This window comes from Macaca thibetana, chromosome 7, assembly GCF_024542745.1.
Source record: "Macaca thibetana thibetana isolate TM-01 chromosome 7, ASM2454274v1, whole genome shotgun sequence".
Lineage (NCBI taxonomy): Eukaryota > Metazoa > Chordata > Mammalia > Primates > Cercopithecidae > Macaca > Macaca thibetana.
The window spans coordinates 5,654,393-5,673,949 of record NC_065584.1 but is presented as its reverse complement, the minus strand read 5'-3'; the positions used below and the strand labels follow the sequence as shown (position 1 = coordinate 5,673,949).

Genomic DNA, 19,557 nt, shown 5'->3' with positions numbered 1-19,557 from the left:
TGAGCCAAGATCACGCCATTGCACTCCAGCCTGGGCGCTGCAGAGTGAGACTCCGTCTGAAAAAAAAAAAGAAATGCAGATTCTTCGGGTCCACCCCAGACCTGTGGACTCTCTGGGGGTGTGTCACAGTGCTGTGTGTTTTCACTATTCTCCAGGTCATCCTCAGGCAAGCCAAAACTTTAAAAACTGTTTTGAATAACGTCCTGCATTGTCCCATCTTTGGATTGTCAATTCCCTCAGAGAACAACTTATTATACTCTTGCATTTCTTCCACTGAATTCAGCACACTGCCTTTTATAGACTCAATAAATATTCATTCGATATGAGGTTTTCTGTGTAGACTTGGGCATTAAGACTAGTCTTCATAGTCACCAATGAAAATAGCCTGAAGATCAGAAAAGGAATTGCTTGGATTGGTGGTTGAATGAGTCGGATGACTCAGAAGTACTTCGCATTAGGGTGGACCTCTCTAGAATTACCCAAATCTATTGTGCTGGACCACTGAGAAGGCAGCCTGTTGTACTCACTCAATCATGCAAGAAATGTGTATTGCAGGCACCATGCTACCGCTTGGGGCTACCCCAAGGAATAAAATAGTATAGTCTCTACCTGTATGATATCCACCCTTACTGGTCTGGGAGACAAGAAGAGGCAGCAGGGCGAGGTGGTGGGCGCCTGTAGTCCCAGCTACTCGGGAGGCTGAGGCAGGAGAATGGCGTAAACCCAGCAGGCGGAGCTTGCAGTGAGCTGAGATCCGGCCACTGCACTCCAGCCTGGGCGACAGAGCGAGACTCCGTCTCAAAAAAAAAAAAAAAAAAAAAGAAGAGGCAGCAGATGTTACGATATGAGGGCCAAGGACTGCAGTGGCGGTCAGTGTAAGGTCCGGTAAGAGCACAGGCATAGGAGGCCTAACCCCTTGTCAGGGCGCCCCAGAGAAGTGGCATCTACACCAGCGGCCAACGCTTCACGACTAGCTGGCTCAGTGAAAACAATATAGAGGAGGGAAGGGAAGGGGAGTGTTCCCAGCAGAAGGAACAGCTCCTCCAAGGCCCAAAGACTAGACAAAGTAAGATGTGTTTGGGTTTGAGCCAAGCCTGGAGCTCCCGATTGGGTGGGGCTGGAGTCTAGATCCTGGGGAGCTTGATGGAAACTGAGGACTTGAGGTCGTTGGGAGAGCTGAGACCACCCCATGTGCTCTGGCTGCAGTGTGAAGAATAGATGGGAATGGGTGTCAAAATAATGCATGAAGGGACTAGCTCAACATCTGCAGCATTTCAGGGGAGAAGTGGTGGAATGAGCCAAGCAGCTTTGATGGTAGAGAGAAATGGACAAATGCAGAGATGTTGAGAAGGTAGAAACACAATTCAGGGTGGATTTGGTTGAGATACTTGGAGAGAGGAACCAACATGCAGGTTTCTGACTTGAGCAAGTGGAATGCTGGTTCCGGGAAAGAGCATGGGCCCTGGTGTGGGAAAGGCCTGAGATGGGTGTTATCTGTTAACATTATTTAGAGCTCTTTGGGTTAGCAGGGGCCGACACCCAATTCACTGTGGTTTACCCACACAAGGGAGTTTACCAGGCAGGCACTGGGTCACTCACACTTAGTCCACAGACTCACAGGGACAGCTTTTCCTTCCATGTCCCATGTCCCCCACTCTCTGTATGCAGCCTTCCTTCTGGGGCATCCCTCTATGACGACAGAGGAAAGCATGGCCCTTGCTGGCTTGCCAGAAGAGGCCTGATGCCTCCTGTCCCCTGCCTGCCCTTGATCCCATTGCTGTAGCTAGGGAGGTGGGGTACTATGGCTGTGACTCAGACCGCGTCATGTGCCCACCAAACCACGCGACAGAGTTGAGGAGCAAGAATTCCCCAGAAGGGAGGGAGTTGTGTGCTTCTCTGGGCAGATGAGACGGTCGGGTCTGTACCCAACTTTCATCCACTAACTGTGTTACTGCAGGTGAGCGGCTTGGTTCTGTGCGCTTCCGTTAGTGCTGCAGACAAATAGCTGTGATGCTTCTGCCTTTCAGAGCAGCTAGGATGAATGGGGAAACACATGGAAAGCCGGGTAGCCCCGTGACAAAATTGTCAGTGTCCTTGGAAGTGGGCCAGAAAGGGACAAGCCTCCAAGATTTCTCAACGCTTACCAGGGGGACGCCTCATGCAGCCTTCTTTCTTCGTATTAGTATGGGACTTATTTCTAATTCTTGCTCCAGACTCTGATACCTTGAGGTTACTTAACTTTTTTTTTTTTGAGACTGAGTCTCGCTCTGCCGCCAGGCTAGAGTGCAGTGGTGTAATCTCGGTTCACTGCAACCTCCCAGGTTCAAGTAATTCTCCTGCCTCAGCCTCCCAAGTAGCTGGGATTACAGGCATGCACCACCACACCCAGCTAATTTTTGTATTTTTAGTAGAGACAGGGTTTCACCATGTTGGCTAGGATGGTCTCAAACTCCTGATCTCAGGTGATCCACCCACCTCGGCCTCCCAGTGTGCTGGGATTACAGGCATGAGCCACTGTGCCTGGCCTCTGTTTTCTTATTTAGAAGGTTATCATGCTGTGGAACTACTTCATAGAGAGTTAGTTAGATTAGTTTAAGTGGTGATCAGAAGATTAAAAATACGTGGTCTGAAGTATGATTTCATGTTTGTAACATATAAATAAATTCATGAAAATAAAATCAAACTTAGGGAGAGAAAGCAACTTGTGAAATACTCTGCAGAGTACAGTGACCCAGCCCTGCAGCACCGTCCACACCGCAGACTGATTTGGTTCCATTTTATCAATAGATTTGTAAAGTAAAGCTGAAGGCCTGGCCAACATGGTGAAACCCCATCTCTACTAAAATACAAAAATTAGCTGGGCATGGGGTCGTGCACCTGTAGTCCCAGCTACTCGGGAGACTGAGGCAGGAGAATCGCTTGAACCCTGGAGGCAGAGGTTGCAATGAGCCAAGATGACGCTACTGTACTCCAGCCTGATGACAGAGCAAGACTCCATCTAAAATTAATAAATACATAATAAAGCTGAAGGAATATAGTACAAACTGTTAATAGTAGGTGCCTTTGGGTGGTATGTGAACTTTTCCCTTTTACTATACACTTTTGCAATTTAAAAAAAAAATTCTCAATGGGCCAGGCACAGTGGCCCAAGCCTATAATTCCAGCACTTTGGAAGGCCAGGGCAGGAGCATCACTTGAGGTCAGGAGTTGGTGACCAGCCTGGGCAATGCAACAAGATCTTGTGTCTACAAAAAAAAATTTTTAGGCCAGGCACAGTGTCTCACACCTGTAATCCTAGCACTTTGGGAGGCCGAAACGGACAGATCATCTGAGGTTAGGAGTTCAAGACCAGCCTGGCCAACATGGTGAAACCATGTCTCTACTAAAAATACAAAAATTAGCCAGGCGTGGTGGCACATGCCTGTAATCTCAGCTACTCAGGAGGCTGAGGCAGGAGAATTGCTTGAACCCGGCAGGCAGAGGTTGCGGTGAGCTGATATCATGCCACTGCACTCCAGCCTGGGCGACAGAGCGAGACTGTCTCAAAAAAAAAAAAAGAAAAGAAAAGAAAGAAAAGTTGTTAATAGCTGGGTGTGGTGGGCACACCTGCGCCTGTATGCCTAGCTACTCGGGGCTGAGGCGGGAGGCTTGTTTGAGCCCAGGAGCTTAAGGCTGCAATGAGGTATGATTGTGCCACTGCACTCCTACCTGGACAACAAACCAAGGCTCTGCCTCAAAAAAAAAAAAAAAAATTAGGAGTTATGTACCACATTTGTCATCAAAAACCAGTAAAGATATTTTTCTTTCTTAAAAACAAGCGGCCAGGCACAGTGGCTCATGCCTGTAATCCCAGCACTTTGGGAAGCCAAGGCAGGTGGATCACCTGAGGTCAAGAGTTCGAGACCAGCCTGACCAATATGGTAAACTCTCATCTCTACTAAAAATATGAAAATCAGCCAGGCATGGTGGCGGGCACCTGTAGTCCCAGCTACTCAGGAGGCTGAGGCAGGATTGCTTGAACCCAGGAGGTGGAGGTTGCAGTGAGCCGAGATCGCACCACTGCACTTCAGCCTGGGCAACAGAGCGAAACTCTGTCAAAAAGAATTAAGTAATTAATTAAAAACATAAAATAAAAACAAGCTATCTGTATGTAATCGTAGTACTGTTTTTATCAGGACTCTTGTGGGTTTCCAGGGAAAACTAGTTCATCACATTATTTTAATCCGCACTGTCTGTAAGTGATTTGATGTTGACTTACACGTTTTATGAGCATGAGAGTGTTCTTAGAATCTCTTGGCCGGGTCCTGGGGGAGGTCTCACACCCTGCACCCCGAGATGGGTGTCCTGTGCTTCACTTAGGGACTGATGTAGAGCACGTTCCTTCTTCTATTTTTATAGCTGATATTTACAGTGTGTTCTGGAAAGTTTTACTTGCTGTAAGGGTGATGATAGTTTGGGAGAGGAAAGAATGTGTTGAATTAAAAAGGATAGTATATTGACCAATGGAGTTTCAGTCAACAAATTTATTTCAAGTGAGGTTTTAAATCATGCATTCCCAAGTACTTTTTGAAATCCAGAGAATGATTTTTCCACTTTAAATATCAGTAAGCTGTTTTTGTTTTTTTGTTTGTTTTGTTTGTTTTGTTTTGTTTTTTGTTCTTTTTTGAGACGGAGTCTCGCTCTGTCGCCCAGGCTGGAGTGCAGTGGCGTGGTCTCGGCTCACTGCAAGCTCTGCCTCCCGGGTTCACGCCATTCTCCTGCCTCAGCCTCACGAGTCCCTCCTGGGACTACAGGCACCCGCCACCACACCTGGCTAATTTTTTGTATTTTTAGTAGAGATGGGTTTTCACCGTGTTAGCCAGGATGTTCTCGATCTGCTGACCTTGTGATTCGCCCACCTCAGCCTCCCAAAGTAAGCCGTTTTTTAGAGGTTTGTTTGTTCTTATGATTTTGAGATTTTCCTTTGATGTTTTTAAATTATAAAAGAAATACATGCTTATGTGATAACAAATGAAACAAATATGAAAACATTTTTAAAAGTTAGTCTTTTTCCTACTTCACCCCTCCCCAGTTCTAGCCATCTCTACCTCCAGTCAACCAATTCATGTTTATTGTATTTTCAGAAGGCTACTGAGAAACTTTTGGGATGATGAGTATGTTCATTATCTGATTTATATGATTGTTTCACAGGTATATGCATATGTTAAATATCAAATTGTACACTTTAAATATGTACAGTTAATTGTATATAAATTATATCTCAGTAAAGCTGGGTGTTTTCAGATGTCCAAAGTTGTTAGGTATTTCTTTTGGTCTAGGGGTGCAGTGAAGAAATTACTAAGACACCAAGGGCATTGTGAACCAAGACGTTTTGGGAACTTATGACCTAGTGAATATCTTTCCATAACTTTTTTTAAATTAATTTTTAATTTACATATAGTGAAATTCACTCTTTTTTGTGGCCAGTTCTCAGAACTTTGGTAAATGTATATAGTCACTTCTTCCCCACCACGGTCAGGATATAGAACAGTTTCTTTTCTTTTTGCTTGTTTGTTTTGAGACGGAGTCTCTGTCGCCCAGGCTGGAGTGCAGTGGCACAATATCGGCTCACTGCAACCTCCGCCTCCCGGGTTCAAGTGATTCTTTTGCCTCAGCCTCCCGAGTAGAACAGTTTCTTTAACCTCCAGAAACATGGCTTTCTGCCCACTTTGTCGTCAGAGCTTTCCCCGTCCTTTATCTCTGCCCCTCACTAGTCTGTTCTCTATCACATCATTTTGTCTTTTCCAGAATGGAAACTCCATGGAAATGGATTCAGTATGTAGCCTTTGGGTCTAGCTTCTTTTGCTTAGCATGATGCGTTGGACATTCGTCCATGTTGTCCCACAGTTTGTTCCTTTTCCTTCTCAGTGTTGTCTCATTATATAGAAATAACACCATTTGTTTATCCATGTCCTAGTTGGGGGATATTTGAGGTGTTTCCAGTTTGGGGTAATAAAACTGTTATAAATATTTATATACAGATTTTAGACTTAAGCTTTTATTTAACTTGGGTAAACATAGGGATGCAGTCGCTAGGTGAATGGTGTGTGTTGAGCTTTCTAAGGAAGTGCCAAACCATTTTCCAAAGTGGCTGCCCTGTGATTCCCCCAGTAGTGCAGGAGTTCTCGTGCCTGCTGTATCTTTGTCAGTATTTGGTGTCAGCAGTCCTTTTATCTCATTTTGATTTTAATTTGCATTTCCCTAATGACTAATGATGCCAAGCTTTTTTGTTTGTTTGTCTCTTTGTTTTTTGGAGACAGGATCTCGCTCTGTCAGCCAGACTGGAGTGCGGTGGCTCGATCATGGCTCACTTCAGCCTCTACCTCCCAGGCTCAGGTGATCCTCACTTCAGCCTCCTGAGTAGCTGGGACTACAGGCGCCCACCACCACACCCACCTCATTTTTGTATTTTTAGTAGAGACAAGGTCTCACTGTGTTGTTCCAAACTGGTTTCGAATTCCTGAGCTCAAGTGATCCCCGCGCCTCAGCCTATGAAAGTGCTGGGATTCCAGGTGTGAGCCACCACACCTGGCCCAAGCATTTTTTCCCTGCGCTTTTTGTCATTTGTATATCTTCATTGATGAAGTGTCTGTTCAAATCGTTTGCCTGTTTTTTAATTGGGCTTTTTTTTTTTTTTTTTTTTTTTTTTTTGACTTTTGAGACTTCTTTATATATCTGGGTACAGATTTTTTTGTGAGATAAATGATTTGCAAGTATTTTCTCTCAGTCTGTAGCTTGTCTTTTTTTTCTTAAGTGTCTCGTACAGAGCAAAAACGTTTAATTTAGATAAAGTCCAACTTAGGATTTGTCCTTTATCAGTAGTGCTTTTGGTATCATATCTAAGAAGTCTGCCAAACCTAAGCTCACAAAGATCTTTCTCCTATATTTTCTTCATGGCTTCACGTTTTACATTTAGGTCTGTGTGATCTATTTTGTCTGCAGTTCATTCTTTGGCGTATGGAGTTCCAATTGTTCTGTTTGTTGAAAAGACTAATGAACATCCACTGAACTGCTTGTGTGCCTTTGTTAAAAATCAGTTGAGCATGTTGTGAGTCTTCTGGACTCTCTCTTGTTACATGTTTGTGTGTCTCTGCCAGTCTCACACTGTCTTCAGTGTGGTACTTAATAGTAAATTTTGAGATCAGGTTGTGTGACTCTGCTATAACCTCTTTCTTCTCTTTCAAAATTGTTTTGACTATCCTAGTTCTTTTACCTTTCCATATAAATTTTAAAATCAGCTTGTTATCTACAAAATATTCTCCAGGGGTTTACCGCACATGCACTGAACATGTAGACTTGGAGACCATTGACCTCTTAGCAGTATGAGCTTTGCAACCCGTGTACACAGCATGTCTCCCCATTTTGGTCTTGTTTTGTAGTTGTCAGCAAACAGATGCTATAAATATCTTCTTAGACTCATAAATTAGTATTTTGGTTTTTAGTTGTCATTGTAAATAGATCTGTTTATTTTCCATTTGTAATTGTGTATTGTCTTTTTTCTTGTAATTCTATCAGGTTTTGCTTCATGTTATATATATTCATATAAATATTTAGTGTATATCCACTTGGTAAATTAACTCTTTTACCACAATAGAGATGACTGTATTCCTGGTAATATTATTTGCTCTGAAATCTACTCTGACCTTAATGTAGCCATTCCAGCATTCTTTTGACTAATGTTGGTATGGTATGTCTTTTTCTTCCCTTTTACTTTTGATCAGTTTGTATCTTTATACATCAAGTGGGCTTATGGTAGATAGCATCTTGTTGAGTCTTGCTTTTTTTTTTTTTTTTTTTTTTTTTGAGATGCAGTCTCGCTCTGTCGCCCAGGCTGGAGTGCAGTGGCGCAATCTCGACTCACTGCAAGCTCCGCCTCCCGGGTTCACGCCATTCTCCTGCCTCAACCTCCCCCGAGTAGCTGGGACTACAGGCACCCGCCACCATGCCCAGCTAATTTTGTATTTTTAGTAGAGACAGGATTTCACCATGTTAGCCAGGATGGTCTCAATCTCCTGACCTTGTGATCCGCCCGCCTCAACCTCCCAAAGTGCTGGGATTACAGGCGTGAACCATCGTGCCCGGCTGAGTCTTGCTTTTTTATTCAATCAGACAATCCCTGTCTTTCGGGGTGTTCAAACTATTAATTTTTCACATGATTATGAATGTACTTGGGTTTAAATGTACCACGTTCCTATTTTTTTTTTCTATTTGTCCCACCTGTTTATCGTTTCTCTTTCCTCTTTGTCTGCATTTTTTTGGATCAATTGAGTACTTTTTATGATTCCATTCTATCTCATTTGTTGGCTTTTTTAAGATAACTCCATATTGTTTGATTTTAATTGTTACTCTTTTCTAGAATACACCTTTAACTTATCACACTCTACCTTCAAGCGATAATGTACTATTTCGTTAGAATAGAAGAAATTTACAACAGTATGCTTCTACTGCTCCTCTTCCAGCCTTTCCGCTATTATCATACATTTTAGTTAGTATGTTATAAACCCCACAATCTTATTGTTTTTGTTGTAAAGAAATTTAAGTGATTTTTTAAAAATATTTTATATTTACCCAGATAGTTACAATTTTCAGTGCTCATCATTCCATTGTGTAGATTCAGATATCCATCTGATATCAATTACCTTCTGCTTGAAGGACTGTCTTAATATTTCTTATAGCACAGGTCTACCGATGATGAATTCTTTTAGCTTTTGTGTATCTGAAAAAGCGTTTCTTTTTTTTTGCCTTTTTTTTTTTTTTTTTTTTTTTTTTTTTTTTTGAGACAGGGTCTTGCTCTGTTGCCCAGGCCAGAGTGTAGTGGTGCAATCACGGCTCACTGCAGCCTTGACTTCCAGGCTCAATCAGTCCTCCCACCTCACCCCCCCAACCCCAACTCTGCCCCAGTAGCTGGGATGACAGGCACATGCCACCATGTCCAGCTAATTTTTTTACTTTTTGTAGAGACAGGGTCTCACTAGGTTGCCTAAGCTGGTCTCAAACTCCTGGGCTCAAGCACTCCTTTCATCTTGGCCCCGCAAAGAACTGAGATGACAGGCATGAGCCTGGTCCTGCCTTCAGTTTTGAAAGATCTGCTTGCTGGTATAGAATTGCATGTCAACCATTTTATCCTTGAAAAACTTTTGCTCGCCTGTTGTCTTGCTTGCATTATTTCTGATAAGAAGTCTCCTGCCATTCTTTTCTTTGTTCCTTTGGACATAATGTACCCTTTCCCCCTCTGGGGGCTTTCAAAATTGTCTCTTCTATTGCTCTTTTTAAGCCATTTGATTATGATGGGCCTTGGCACGATTTACTTCATTTTTCCTGTGTTTCGAACTTGTTTATTATTTTCATCAATTTGGGAAATTGTTTAACCATTGTGTCTTCAAATATTTTTTTCTGTCCCATGACTCTTCCTCTCCTTTAGGGACCCCAATAACGTGTATTAGTCTTCTTAGAGTTGATGCTGATGCTTTATTTCTCTTAATTCTTTTTTTTTTTTTTTCTGTGTTACATTTGGATAGTTTCCTTTGCTGTCTTCAAGTTCTTTAATCTTTTCCACCACGTCTTTTCTGTTAATTCTTATTACAGTAAATTTTTCATTTCACACATTATTTTTTTAATTAAGTGACCAAGTTTACTTAAGCAACTAGAGATCGATGGGTATATATTGTTGTTGTCACGTCATCTCTAGTGGTTTGATTTGCGTCTTTTTAAAATATCTTTCATGTCCTCCTAACTTTTTGGACACAGAATGCTGTATTAATATCTTTGTCTGCTAATTCTAACATTTGTGTCAGTTCAGTTTAGTTCCGTTGATTGGTTTTTCTTCTCATTATAAATCCTTTTCCTGCTTCTTAGCATGTCTGGTAATTTTTAATGGGATGTCTGACGTTGTGAATTTTGGTTTGTTGAGTGCTGTATGCTTACATAGCTCTATTGATGTTCATGAGATTTGTTTGGGGATGCAATTAAGTTACTTGGAAACAGTTTGATCCTTTCAGTTCTTGCTTTTAAGATGTTTTAGGCAGGAACAGTTATATTAAAACCAGAACTAATTATTCTCCACCACTGAGACCTTTCTGATTAGGAAGCCAGTGCCCCATGAATCATGAATTTTTCCCATCTGATTGGTGGGAACAGACACTGTTCCCAGCCCTGAGCAAGTACTGGGTTCTCACTAATCCTTTCAGGTGCTTCTTTTCCCAGCCTCTGGTAGTTTCCTCACACACATATGCTGATCTGTACTCTGCTGAATAGTTGAGCGACTTCCACAAATCGCTGTAGTTCTCTCTGTGCAACTGTCTCCTTTGTGGAACTCTGCCTTGCAAATTCTAATCCCATTTGACTGCTAGATCCCACCTGGGTTCTTTCTCCCTGTACTACAACCTAAAAATCTATCAAGGCAGGAGCCTGGGGCAGTGTGGGACGCACCTCACTTATTCCCATCTCTCAGGGATCACTGTCCTTATCCTTCATTGTCTGAAATCCAGTATCTTGAAAACCATAATTTTATATTTTTTTGCCCACATATTTGGTTGTTTCAGGCAGTAGCATAAACCTCATCCTTGTTACTCCATCTCATCTGGAAGCATAAGTCGGCCTCATTTATAATAGATACTCAATAAAGACTTAACTCCATCCACCCAGGGGATCTAGCAATTATTATCAAAATGAAAGACTGTTTGCATAATTTATAATGCCATAATCTCATACATCATTTGGCGGTTAGGGGGCATGGCTGTGCATACATGACTGAGAAGTGATAAGGAGTTTATCTCTGAAACTTCCCTTCTCAGTTGATTTATATCACGTTGGATACAGAGCATGTTGTTCTGCTATTCTAAAACATTACTAAACTTTCTCAAAACTTACTGCAAAAAGAAATCAGAATACATGATAAAGCAAATATATTTGAATGTTAATGGTGAAATCTAGATGATAGCTATTCACTATAAAATTCTTTCACCTTTATTGCATTGAAATTTTTCATCATAAAAACATTGGGAATACATCATTCAGAATCTATGCAAAACTAATCTTTGGCCCAGAGTAAATAAGAACACTTCCAAATCCAATGTTATCTTTAAATGACACTAGTTGAATTGAATTATAAGTATTATGAATCATTTCTTACATATAAATGTTCTAAACTCAAAAAAATTTAAACTCAGGCTCATAACTATAAATGATTTATTTTCTTGCTCTCTGAAGATGATACCGTATATTGTTATGAAATTGTAGAAAGTTAAAATATTCATTGTTTGAAAAGTTTAGACTAAATTTCCTTCATTAAGTATTCTACAAAGGTTTGTAAGTTTTTTGTTTTGTTTTGTTTTGTTTGTTTGTTTGTTTAATTTGAGGTAGAGTCTTGCTCTGTCACCCAGGCTGGAGTGCAGTGGCACGATCTCAGCTCACTGCAACCTCCGCCTGCCAAGTTCAAGCAATTTTCTTGCCCCAGCCTCCGGAGTAGCTGGGATTACAGGCCTGCGCCACCCTACTTGGCTAATTTTTGTATTTTTAGTAGAGACGGGGTTTTGTCATGTTGGCCAGGCTGGTCTTGAGCTCCTAACCTCAGGTGACCTGCCCGCCTCAGCCTCCCAAAGTGCTGGCTGGGATTACAGGGGTGAGCCACTGCGCCTCGCCCGTAAATTTTTATTTCCATATCTTTAACTGCTATTTAGGAACATATTTGAATAGATGGTAAAAATAGCAAGTTATTCAAAGTAAGAATTTTCAATGTGGTTCTTTTCTTGACTGTCACATCATGGCATCTATTTGGAGGTGAAATCGATTCTTTGAAAGCAGCTCTTGCTGTGGAGGAAGCGCGAGGTGGATTTGTGGGAAGAAACCTCTGCTTTCCCTTAGCCTCGCGGCACTGCCGAGTACTCATTGTGCGCCGGGGAGACCTTAAACCAGGGACTTCCCAGCCCCCCAGTCGTACTTGAGATAAATATTCCAAAGAAAATGTACAGCATCGTGGAAGAGCTTAAAATTAGGGGCCCAATTAGGACTGTAATTACTTTGCAGCTGAGATGTAAAGGTTTAATGAGACATTTTTCACAGCTTCCAGGTAATTAATTGGTGTTGCAGTTAATAAGGTGACTGATGTGTGCTTTTCCCAGGATCCATTTACTCTCAGCAAGTGTTTGAGGACCTCCTAGGTGCCAGGCACGGTGGTAGGTGCTGGGATTGCTGTACATTTACGTTCTCTAGATGACAGCTGAGTTCTGGCGCCATGAAAGCAGATTCAAACTCACTTTACAAATGGGGAAAGGGGTAGTTTCTCCCTTTAGAAATGCTACTACAATGTTTACTATTCTACCTACATGTTAAGTTCATTGAGTTCATCAAAAATTCAGTTTAAGATTGTGTCTACTTTTTACATTGCTTTGTGAAGTTCCATCTTTGTAATATGATGTCATCCCACATCAAAGTTTCCTCCGTTTATTCGGGCATTCTTCAGTGCCTTTTATTAGAGCTTTCTGCTTTCTCCATCAAGGCCTTATAACTAGGTCAGTCATTCCCAGGCACTTCATAGTTTTTGTGTCTGGGTAGCTGGAGTCTTCGTCTCTGTTTCTTTTTTGTAATTGTTTAATTGTTAGTGGAGAGGTGGTTGCTGTTGGTTTCGTATTTTTGATATTTGCATGTGGTAGTCTAGTTGTGACGGTCTGTCTGTTGCGTCCGTTTTCCAGCTATATCATTTGCAAACAAATGACAATTTTGTGTTTAAAAATACATATATTGTGAAGGGGCTTACACATTCTGCCCTTCCCAGAAATGTATCTCTTAGCAATATGATTTGTAGAACCTAACAGTTCTATCACGGGAGCAAGTGTTCTGCAGTAACTGTAATTTGGTCTTTGATGAATTCATCTGTTATAAATCCTGCTGAAATGAATAAAACAGAGAATAAATAACACAATAACCCTTGTGGTTTTGAACAGAGAACTGTAAATAATCAAACCTTTCTTTCCTGTTGCCTCTAAAGTTAGACTATCAGTGTTTTGGTTTTTTTTGAAATGTATCCCTTCATGTCTTAAAATTTTTATATGTTACACTGCTGCAGTTATGTTATGGCATAAATATTTTATTACTTCACTCGTTGGTAATGAATGATAACACATACAGAAAGACTGCAGGATATTGCTGAATTGTAAGAATTTTCCGTAAAGTTGCTTCTTGGGCCATTCTAGTTTACATCTAATTTAATAAATTTAGCAATTTGGAGAACATCTGCGGGGCTGATGTAAGTACTGAAAGTGGAAGTGTCAGGGAGGCAGCAGAAGCAGGTGCTTCCTGAGATTAGCCAGAGTCGGTCCTGGCACAGATGGGGCTGTGTGAATCACATGCAGACATACGTGTGCACTCACGTGCGTGCCTTTATTTTCGTGTGCAGGTCAAACAGTCACAAACGTTTGGGAAGTGCTGTGTAATGCTAACTGTTCGTGCATAATGTTTTCCCATTTAGTACGTGCTGTTGCATGCGTTTTCTGTGATTCTCACTACAGCCCAATGCAAAAAATAAAAGGATTTACCTTTTTTTTTTTTTTTTTTTTTTTGAGATGGAGTCTCACTCTATTGCTCAGGCTGGAGTGCAGTGGTGCAGTCTCGGCTCACTGCAGCTTCCACCTCCAAGGTTCAAGTGATTCCCCTGCCTCAGCCTCCCGAGTAACTGGGACTCCAGGCACCCACCACCACACCCAGCTAAGTTTTTTATTTTTAGTGAAGATGGGGTTTCACCATGTTGGCTAGGCTGCTTTTGAACTCCTGACCTCAAGTGATCCACCCACCTCGGCCTCCCAAAGTGCTGGAATTATAGACATGAGTCACCACGCCTGGCCTTTACCCTTTCCAACAGAGGAGAAAATTGAGGCTCGGGCAGGCTGTTTGTTCTGAGGTCCTTCTTCTAGGTGGGAAGAGGATGTAGAGGGACTGTTTCCATGAGGCTGTGCTGCCTTTCTTGGGCAGCGTGATTCTGCGTCCGTACTTCTGGGTGTGCACTGGACCCGTAGGTCTCATTTGAGAGACCACAGTGAACCTGTGTGCTGCACAGAAGACCCAGCACTCCCTAGACCTCAGAGCTGCTTTGGTGTTCACCGCATGACGCTGATGTCTTCCCTGTTTCCTCAGACCAGATCCATGCATCCAGGTAGCATGGCAGTGACCCGGGTTTCTGTACCTGAGGCTCCTGCCCCTGATTTGCCCCTGAAGCTTTTGTGCTAAGAAATGTTGCTAGGTTAGAAACCTGAGAATAATTTGAGGTGATACACTGTTTGCTTTCTGTTCCTTTTTCCCCCAAAAATATTACTTTTTATTTAACCTTTTCTAGAGACGTGTACTAAATTAATGCAATGTAATGTGGTAAGAAAAGTGTGTAGAAGTTAGAAGTGCAAGATTTTTTTCCTTACACATGAGAAATGACTTTCGATCGATCAGAATTGGCTGGAATGAACCTTCCTGGACCTAGCTTGGTCATCAGTCAAGGACGTTGTATCAGTCTGCTCAGGCTGCCATAAGAAAATACCACAGACTCAGTGGCTTAAACCACAGAAATGTATCTTCTCTCCATTCTGGAGGCTGGAAAGTCTAAACTCAAGGGTGTAGCAGGGTTTGTTCCCTGCTGAGGGCCTCATTCTGGCTTACAGACGGCCACTGTGCCTTCCCATGGCCTTTGCTCTGAGCAAGTGCAGAGAAGGCGAATGCGAGCCTTCTACTATCCCTCCTTACAAAGACACTAATCCTGGAGGGCCAGGGCCCCCCTTATGACTTCATTCACCCTTCATTGTTTTCTTTGAGGACCCGTCTCCAAATCCAGCCACACCAGGGTTTAGGTCTTTAACATGAACTTGAGGAAGGGAGGCCACAACCATTGAGTCCATGACAGATGCTGAAGAGAGGACATTGTGTTAAGAGCAAGCCATGTGAGTCGCCTTGCAAGCCCTCAGCTCAGCATCAAGGTTTCAGTGAGTGTGCAGGTGTTTGAGACGGGGCCTAACTGCTGGACTGACTGTCACTGTGCGGGAGAGCTTCAACTGGAAACCCTAATCACTAGCTTTCCTGCTCGTAGAAACCACCAGTTTACTCAGAAATCTCAGCTGACTGGGTGCCTCAGTCAGGGCTGTCCACAGAAACAGCACGAGAGACAGATGGAGATCTCAAGGACTTGCCTTCTGCAGTGGGTGAGTCCAGCGGGCAGGTCTGGACTCCGCGGACAGGCAGCGGGCAGGAGACTTGGCCGTGGCGGACACTGCAGGCCACAGGTGGACTCTCCTCAAAGAAGCTGCAGTTTGGGTCTCACGGACTTCTCAGCTGGCTGGTAGCCCCCACATTCTCAAGGGTGATCACTACTTGAAGTCCATTGATTCTAGGTGTTAACCACATCTGTAAAATGCCTTTACAGCAACACCCACAGCAGTGTTTGGACAGCTGGGCACTGTGATCTAGCCAGGTTGACACATATGGCCAGCTGGCACAGTAGGGGACATTTTACTTTTTTTCAGTTATCGCCTTTAACCATGATGGGTGCAGTCACACTTTCCTGACCCTAAATACATCTTGGGCAAGTTGGTTAACTTTTTAGTAATCCCTGGTTACAGAAATCCAGTCTAGGTTAAAGCTTTCATCTCAGACCCTCTCCAAATGGCATGTAAACCGCACCCCAGGCAGCCTGGCCAGTACACCGCACCCCAGGCAGCCTGGCCGGCACACCGCACCCCAGGCAGCCTGGCCGGCACACCGCACCCCAGGCAGCCTGGCCGGCACACCGCACCCCAGGCAGCCTGGCCGGCACACCGCACCCCAGGCAGCCTGGCCGGCACACCGCACCCCAGGCAGCCTGGCCGGCACACCGCACCCCAGGCAGCCTGGCCGGCACACCGCACCCCAGGCAGCCTGGCCGGCACACCGCACCCCAGGCAGCCTGGCCGGCACACCGCACCCCAGGCAGCCTGGCCGGCACACCGCACCCCAGGCAGCCTGGCCGGCACACCGCACCCCAGGCAGCCTGGCCGGCACACCGCACCCCAGGCAGCCTGGCCGGCACACCGCACCCCAGGCAGCCTGGCCGGCACACCGCACCCCAGGCAGCCTGGCCGGGGAGGGACATGCCATGGGAGAGGAGGTGAAGCAGGGTTGGCTCCGAGCCCTTCTTGCCCGCCCTTCCCAGGGCTCTGAGCAGAACCTGGAGCAGAGGGGAAGGGCAGCTGCCTGTGCTTCTCACTTGCTACCTGTGGCCTTGGCCAGAATGGTGGTCTCTTCCTCTGTGGCATGTCTGTGACTCTCTGGCAGCAGGCCTCTTCCAGAGGGACAGCTGTTTCCTCTCCCCCGAGGCCTACGGCCTCCTCTCTGGGTGAGCTGACATCCCTCTCCCTTGCAGCTTCCTGGGTGGTGTGGCCCTACAGCTCCTGCTCTGGCCTCTGCATCCCTGATGGGCAGCCCCAGAAACCTCGGAAGCGGCGGCCCTGCTTTCCTTCCAGGCGCCATGGTTCCTCAGGCCCTGATGTCACAGGCTGTTCCCAGAGTCTCCTGCCGGGCATGGTCCTGTTCACAGATTCCTCTGCCACCCAGAGTTCATGCCCAGGCTCTGCCCTCCCCACACTGTGCTCTGCTCCTGTCGGTACCAGGCAGGGCTCACAGCTCTAACCCACTGAATAACAAAGTGCCATCTCCCTTTCCTGAAGGTGACCCTGTGCTGTGGGTGGCTGGACCCTGACCCCAATCTTTGGGCTTTGAGAGAGAGGATAGAAAACCCCAGTTCACGAATGCCACACTCCCTGTAGGGGCTAAAGACTCAATTCAGACTTTCCTCTCCGTATCCTTCATGGCCCTAGAAGATATGGAGAGCCTCGGCAGTGGCTGCTGCTGACAGGACCAGTTCTGTTACGTCTCCACACACCCTGGGAGGAGACGGCGGCCCGCCCAAAGTGTGTGTGTGGCCTTTCCTTAGTAGTTGCGCTCTTAGCATCTCCTTGTTCACATCTGTGAGCTTTGGGGTCAGGGTGCCAGGAGCGGCAGACTAGTTCCCGTCTGCACCGAGTGCCTGTGGGCCAGCGACTGAGGCAGGACCGTCCACCTGGCAATCACTGTTCTTTGGGAGGCTCCTTGCAGTGACCTGTACGCACATCAGCTTCACAGAGGAGGGGACAGTCCCTGGAGGGTAGAAATTGCCAGAAATCATACACCAGTGAGAGTCAGGCTAACTCTTGGTTTTAGATTGCAGACTTTTTTCTTTGTATCTGTGTCTCAGGAACATTACTCATACTTTTACTAATAAAAGTTTTTTTAATTAGTTGTTTCTGGCTTTTCAGCCCCTTTTTTTCATCCCTGCATTTCTACACTATCTGTGAAGGCCATTACAGGTGGTCTTTACGTCAGCTCCCCTCTCAGATGACACAGAGAACAAGCTCAGATGCTTGATGCTCAGAGCTTTTATAGCTGATGACTTTCTGAAAAATGATATTAAGGTTTGGAGTTCAGTATCAATACCAGTGAAGAAGGGAAGAAACAGGCAGGTGTGGTAGCTCATGCCTCTAATTCCAGTACTTTGGGAGGCCAAGGCAGGAGGATTGCTTAAGCCCAGGAGTTTGAGACCAGCATGGGCAACATAGTGAGTTCTTGTCTCTGCAAAAAATAAATAAAATTAGCAGAGCATGGTGGTGCATGCTGTTAGTCCCAGCTACTTGGGAGGCTGGGGCAGGAGGATCGTGTGAGCCCAGAAGTTGGAGGCTGCAGTGAGCGATGATGGCCATTGTACTCCAGCCTGGGCAGCAGAGTGACGCCCTGTCTTTAAGAGGAAAAAAGAAAAAGAAGGGAAGAAACAACAGTGGCAACATTGAGTATTAACTTAGTCTTTACAAGACTGGGTATCTAAAGCCAGCCAAGTTTGCCCTGGACTCTCTAGAAACATCTTCTCATTGTTGTCGTAGAGTCAAATTTTAATCTTTTATGTCAAAGGTTTTAATTTTGTGCTTCTAAGAGTGGTGGAACTGGGGCTTTTTGTGATCACCTGTAAGAGCCATTCACCAGAGCCCAGTTATATAACTGGCATATGATCCGTTCAGAGATTCAGCAAGGTAACCAATCATATTTAGGCTTAGTACAAAAGAGGACTGGGCACGGTGACTCACACCTGTAATCCCAGCACTTTGGGAGGCTGAGGGGGACAGATCACTTGAGGTCAGGAGTTCGAAACCGGCCCGGCCAGCGTGGTGAAACCGTGGTGAAATCCCGTCTCTACTAAAAATACAAAAATTTGCCACACATGGTGGTGCACGCCTGTAATCCTAGCTATTCAGGAGGGTGAGGCACAAGAATTGCTTGAACCCAGGAGGCAGAGGTTGCAGTGAGCCGAGTTCACACCACTACACTCCAGCCTGGGCCGCAGAGGGAGACGTTGCCTCAAAAAATAAATAAATAAATAAATAAATAAATAAATAGACTTAGTACAGAATAAAAATAGGTTATAAATGTATGACACAGAAACACTTATCTTTTCTGTTGATGTCACTGATCTGTCAGTATGTGTTATACAAGTCCAAACAGACTGAGAGAAATCTAACAGCCCATGCCTGGACGCACAGCCGTGCTGCCCCTAACAATCCTCTGTGCGCCTGAGCAGTCCTTTCTCTGGAAATGATCCTAGCTGCCGACTCAGAGGTCGTCCCACCCTGCCTGTTGCTTTCCTTGTCGTTGCAGTTTGCAGAGGGTGTTGGTGCCATTGTCACACGGGTCCTCCCTGCGTCATGCAGCCCTTGCTGTTTCCAGCATTTTCAGCTGTGAATCTCTGCTGTGTCCTTCTTCATCTCGTCCCTTTCTTACTCTCATTTTGAACATTCTCCTTGCTCTTGTAGCCACTGGATAGTGTAAAACCTCAGAAGTCATCAGTGTGCCATCAGCCTTTGTTGGTGTTGGTTATCATTTAAAGTTTGACAGTCAAGGGTTCAAATGACTTTGGTGGTAAATTTTCATGCTCACCTGTCCAAAGTGACGTTTCCTGCTGCAGTTTTGATCCGGGCTCTCTTTGAGGACCCACACGGCTTCTGTGTTTTGAGGATATGGAGGAGCTAAGTTACCATGGGAAGCGGCTACTGTTAGAATTACCTAAGACTTTTTAAAATGTTCTCTGTCAATATTTTAAATGCCCTGGTTGTAATTATAGAATATGTGGATTTTAGTTTGCAGTTAACATGTTTCGAACATTACCACCTTCCTCCAATCCTACGGGAGCAGAATTTGACCCAGAGGAAGACGAACCAACGTTAGAAGCAGCCTGGCCTCATCTACAGGTATTGGGCTCTGGGGTGACCAGAATCGGAGGGCACCAGTGATGCATGGGAGTAGCCTGGGGTCCACAGAGCAGGCGCACAGGTCTGGGCAGATGGACCTCTCCCCCTCAGTAGCATGGTCCTCGCAAACCCATACGTACAAGAAGAATGTTTCGGCAGAATACAGTTAATGTGTGTGTTTGACCACTACACAGCCAGTGAAGATGTGGAATTGTCGATGTGCTCTCAGTGAAAACGG

At 44.7% G+C, this 19,557-nt stretch overlaps 1 protein-coding gene across 11 annotated transcripts in view; it reads left to right on the top strand.

Annotated features, from left to right (window-relative positions):
• PPP2R5C (protein phosphatase 2 regulatory subunit B'gamma) overlaps window positions 1-19,557 on the top strand; it is a 167,621-nt gene that overhangs the window by 103,050 nt on the left and 45,014 nt on the right. For all 11 annotated transcript variants that reach the window (XM_050796721.1, XM_050796719.1, XM_050796722.1 and 8 more), the window contains one exon: window positions 19,209-19,319. In XM_050796721.1, coding sequence (XP_050652678.1) covers window positions 19,209-19,319 — 111 coding nt within the window. The remainder of the gene's footprint in view (window positions 1-19,208; window positions 19,320-19,557) is intronic.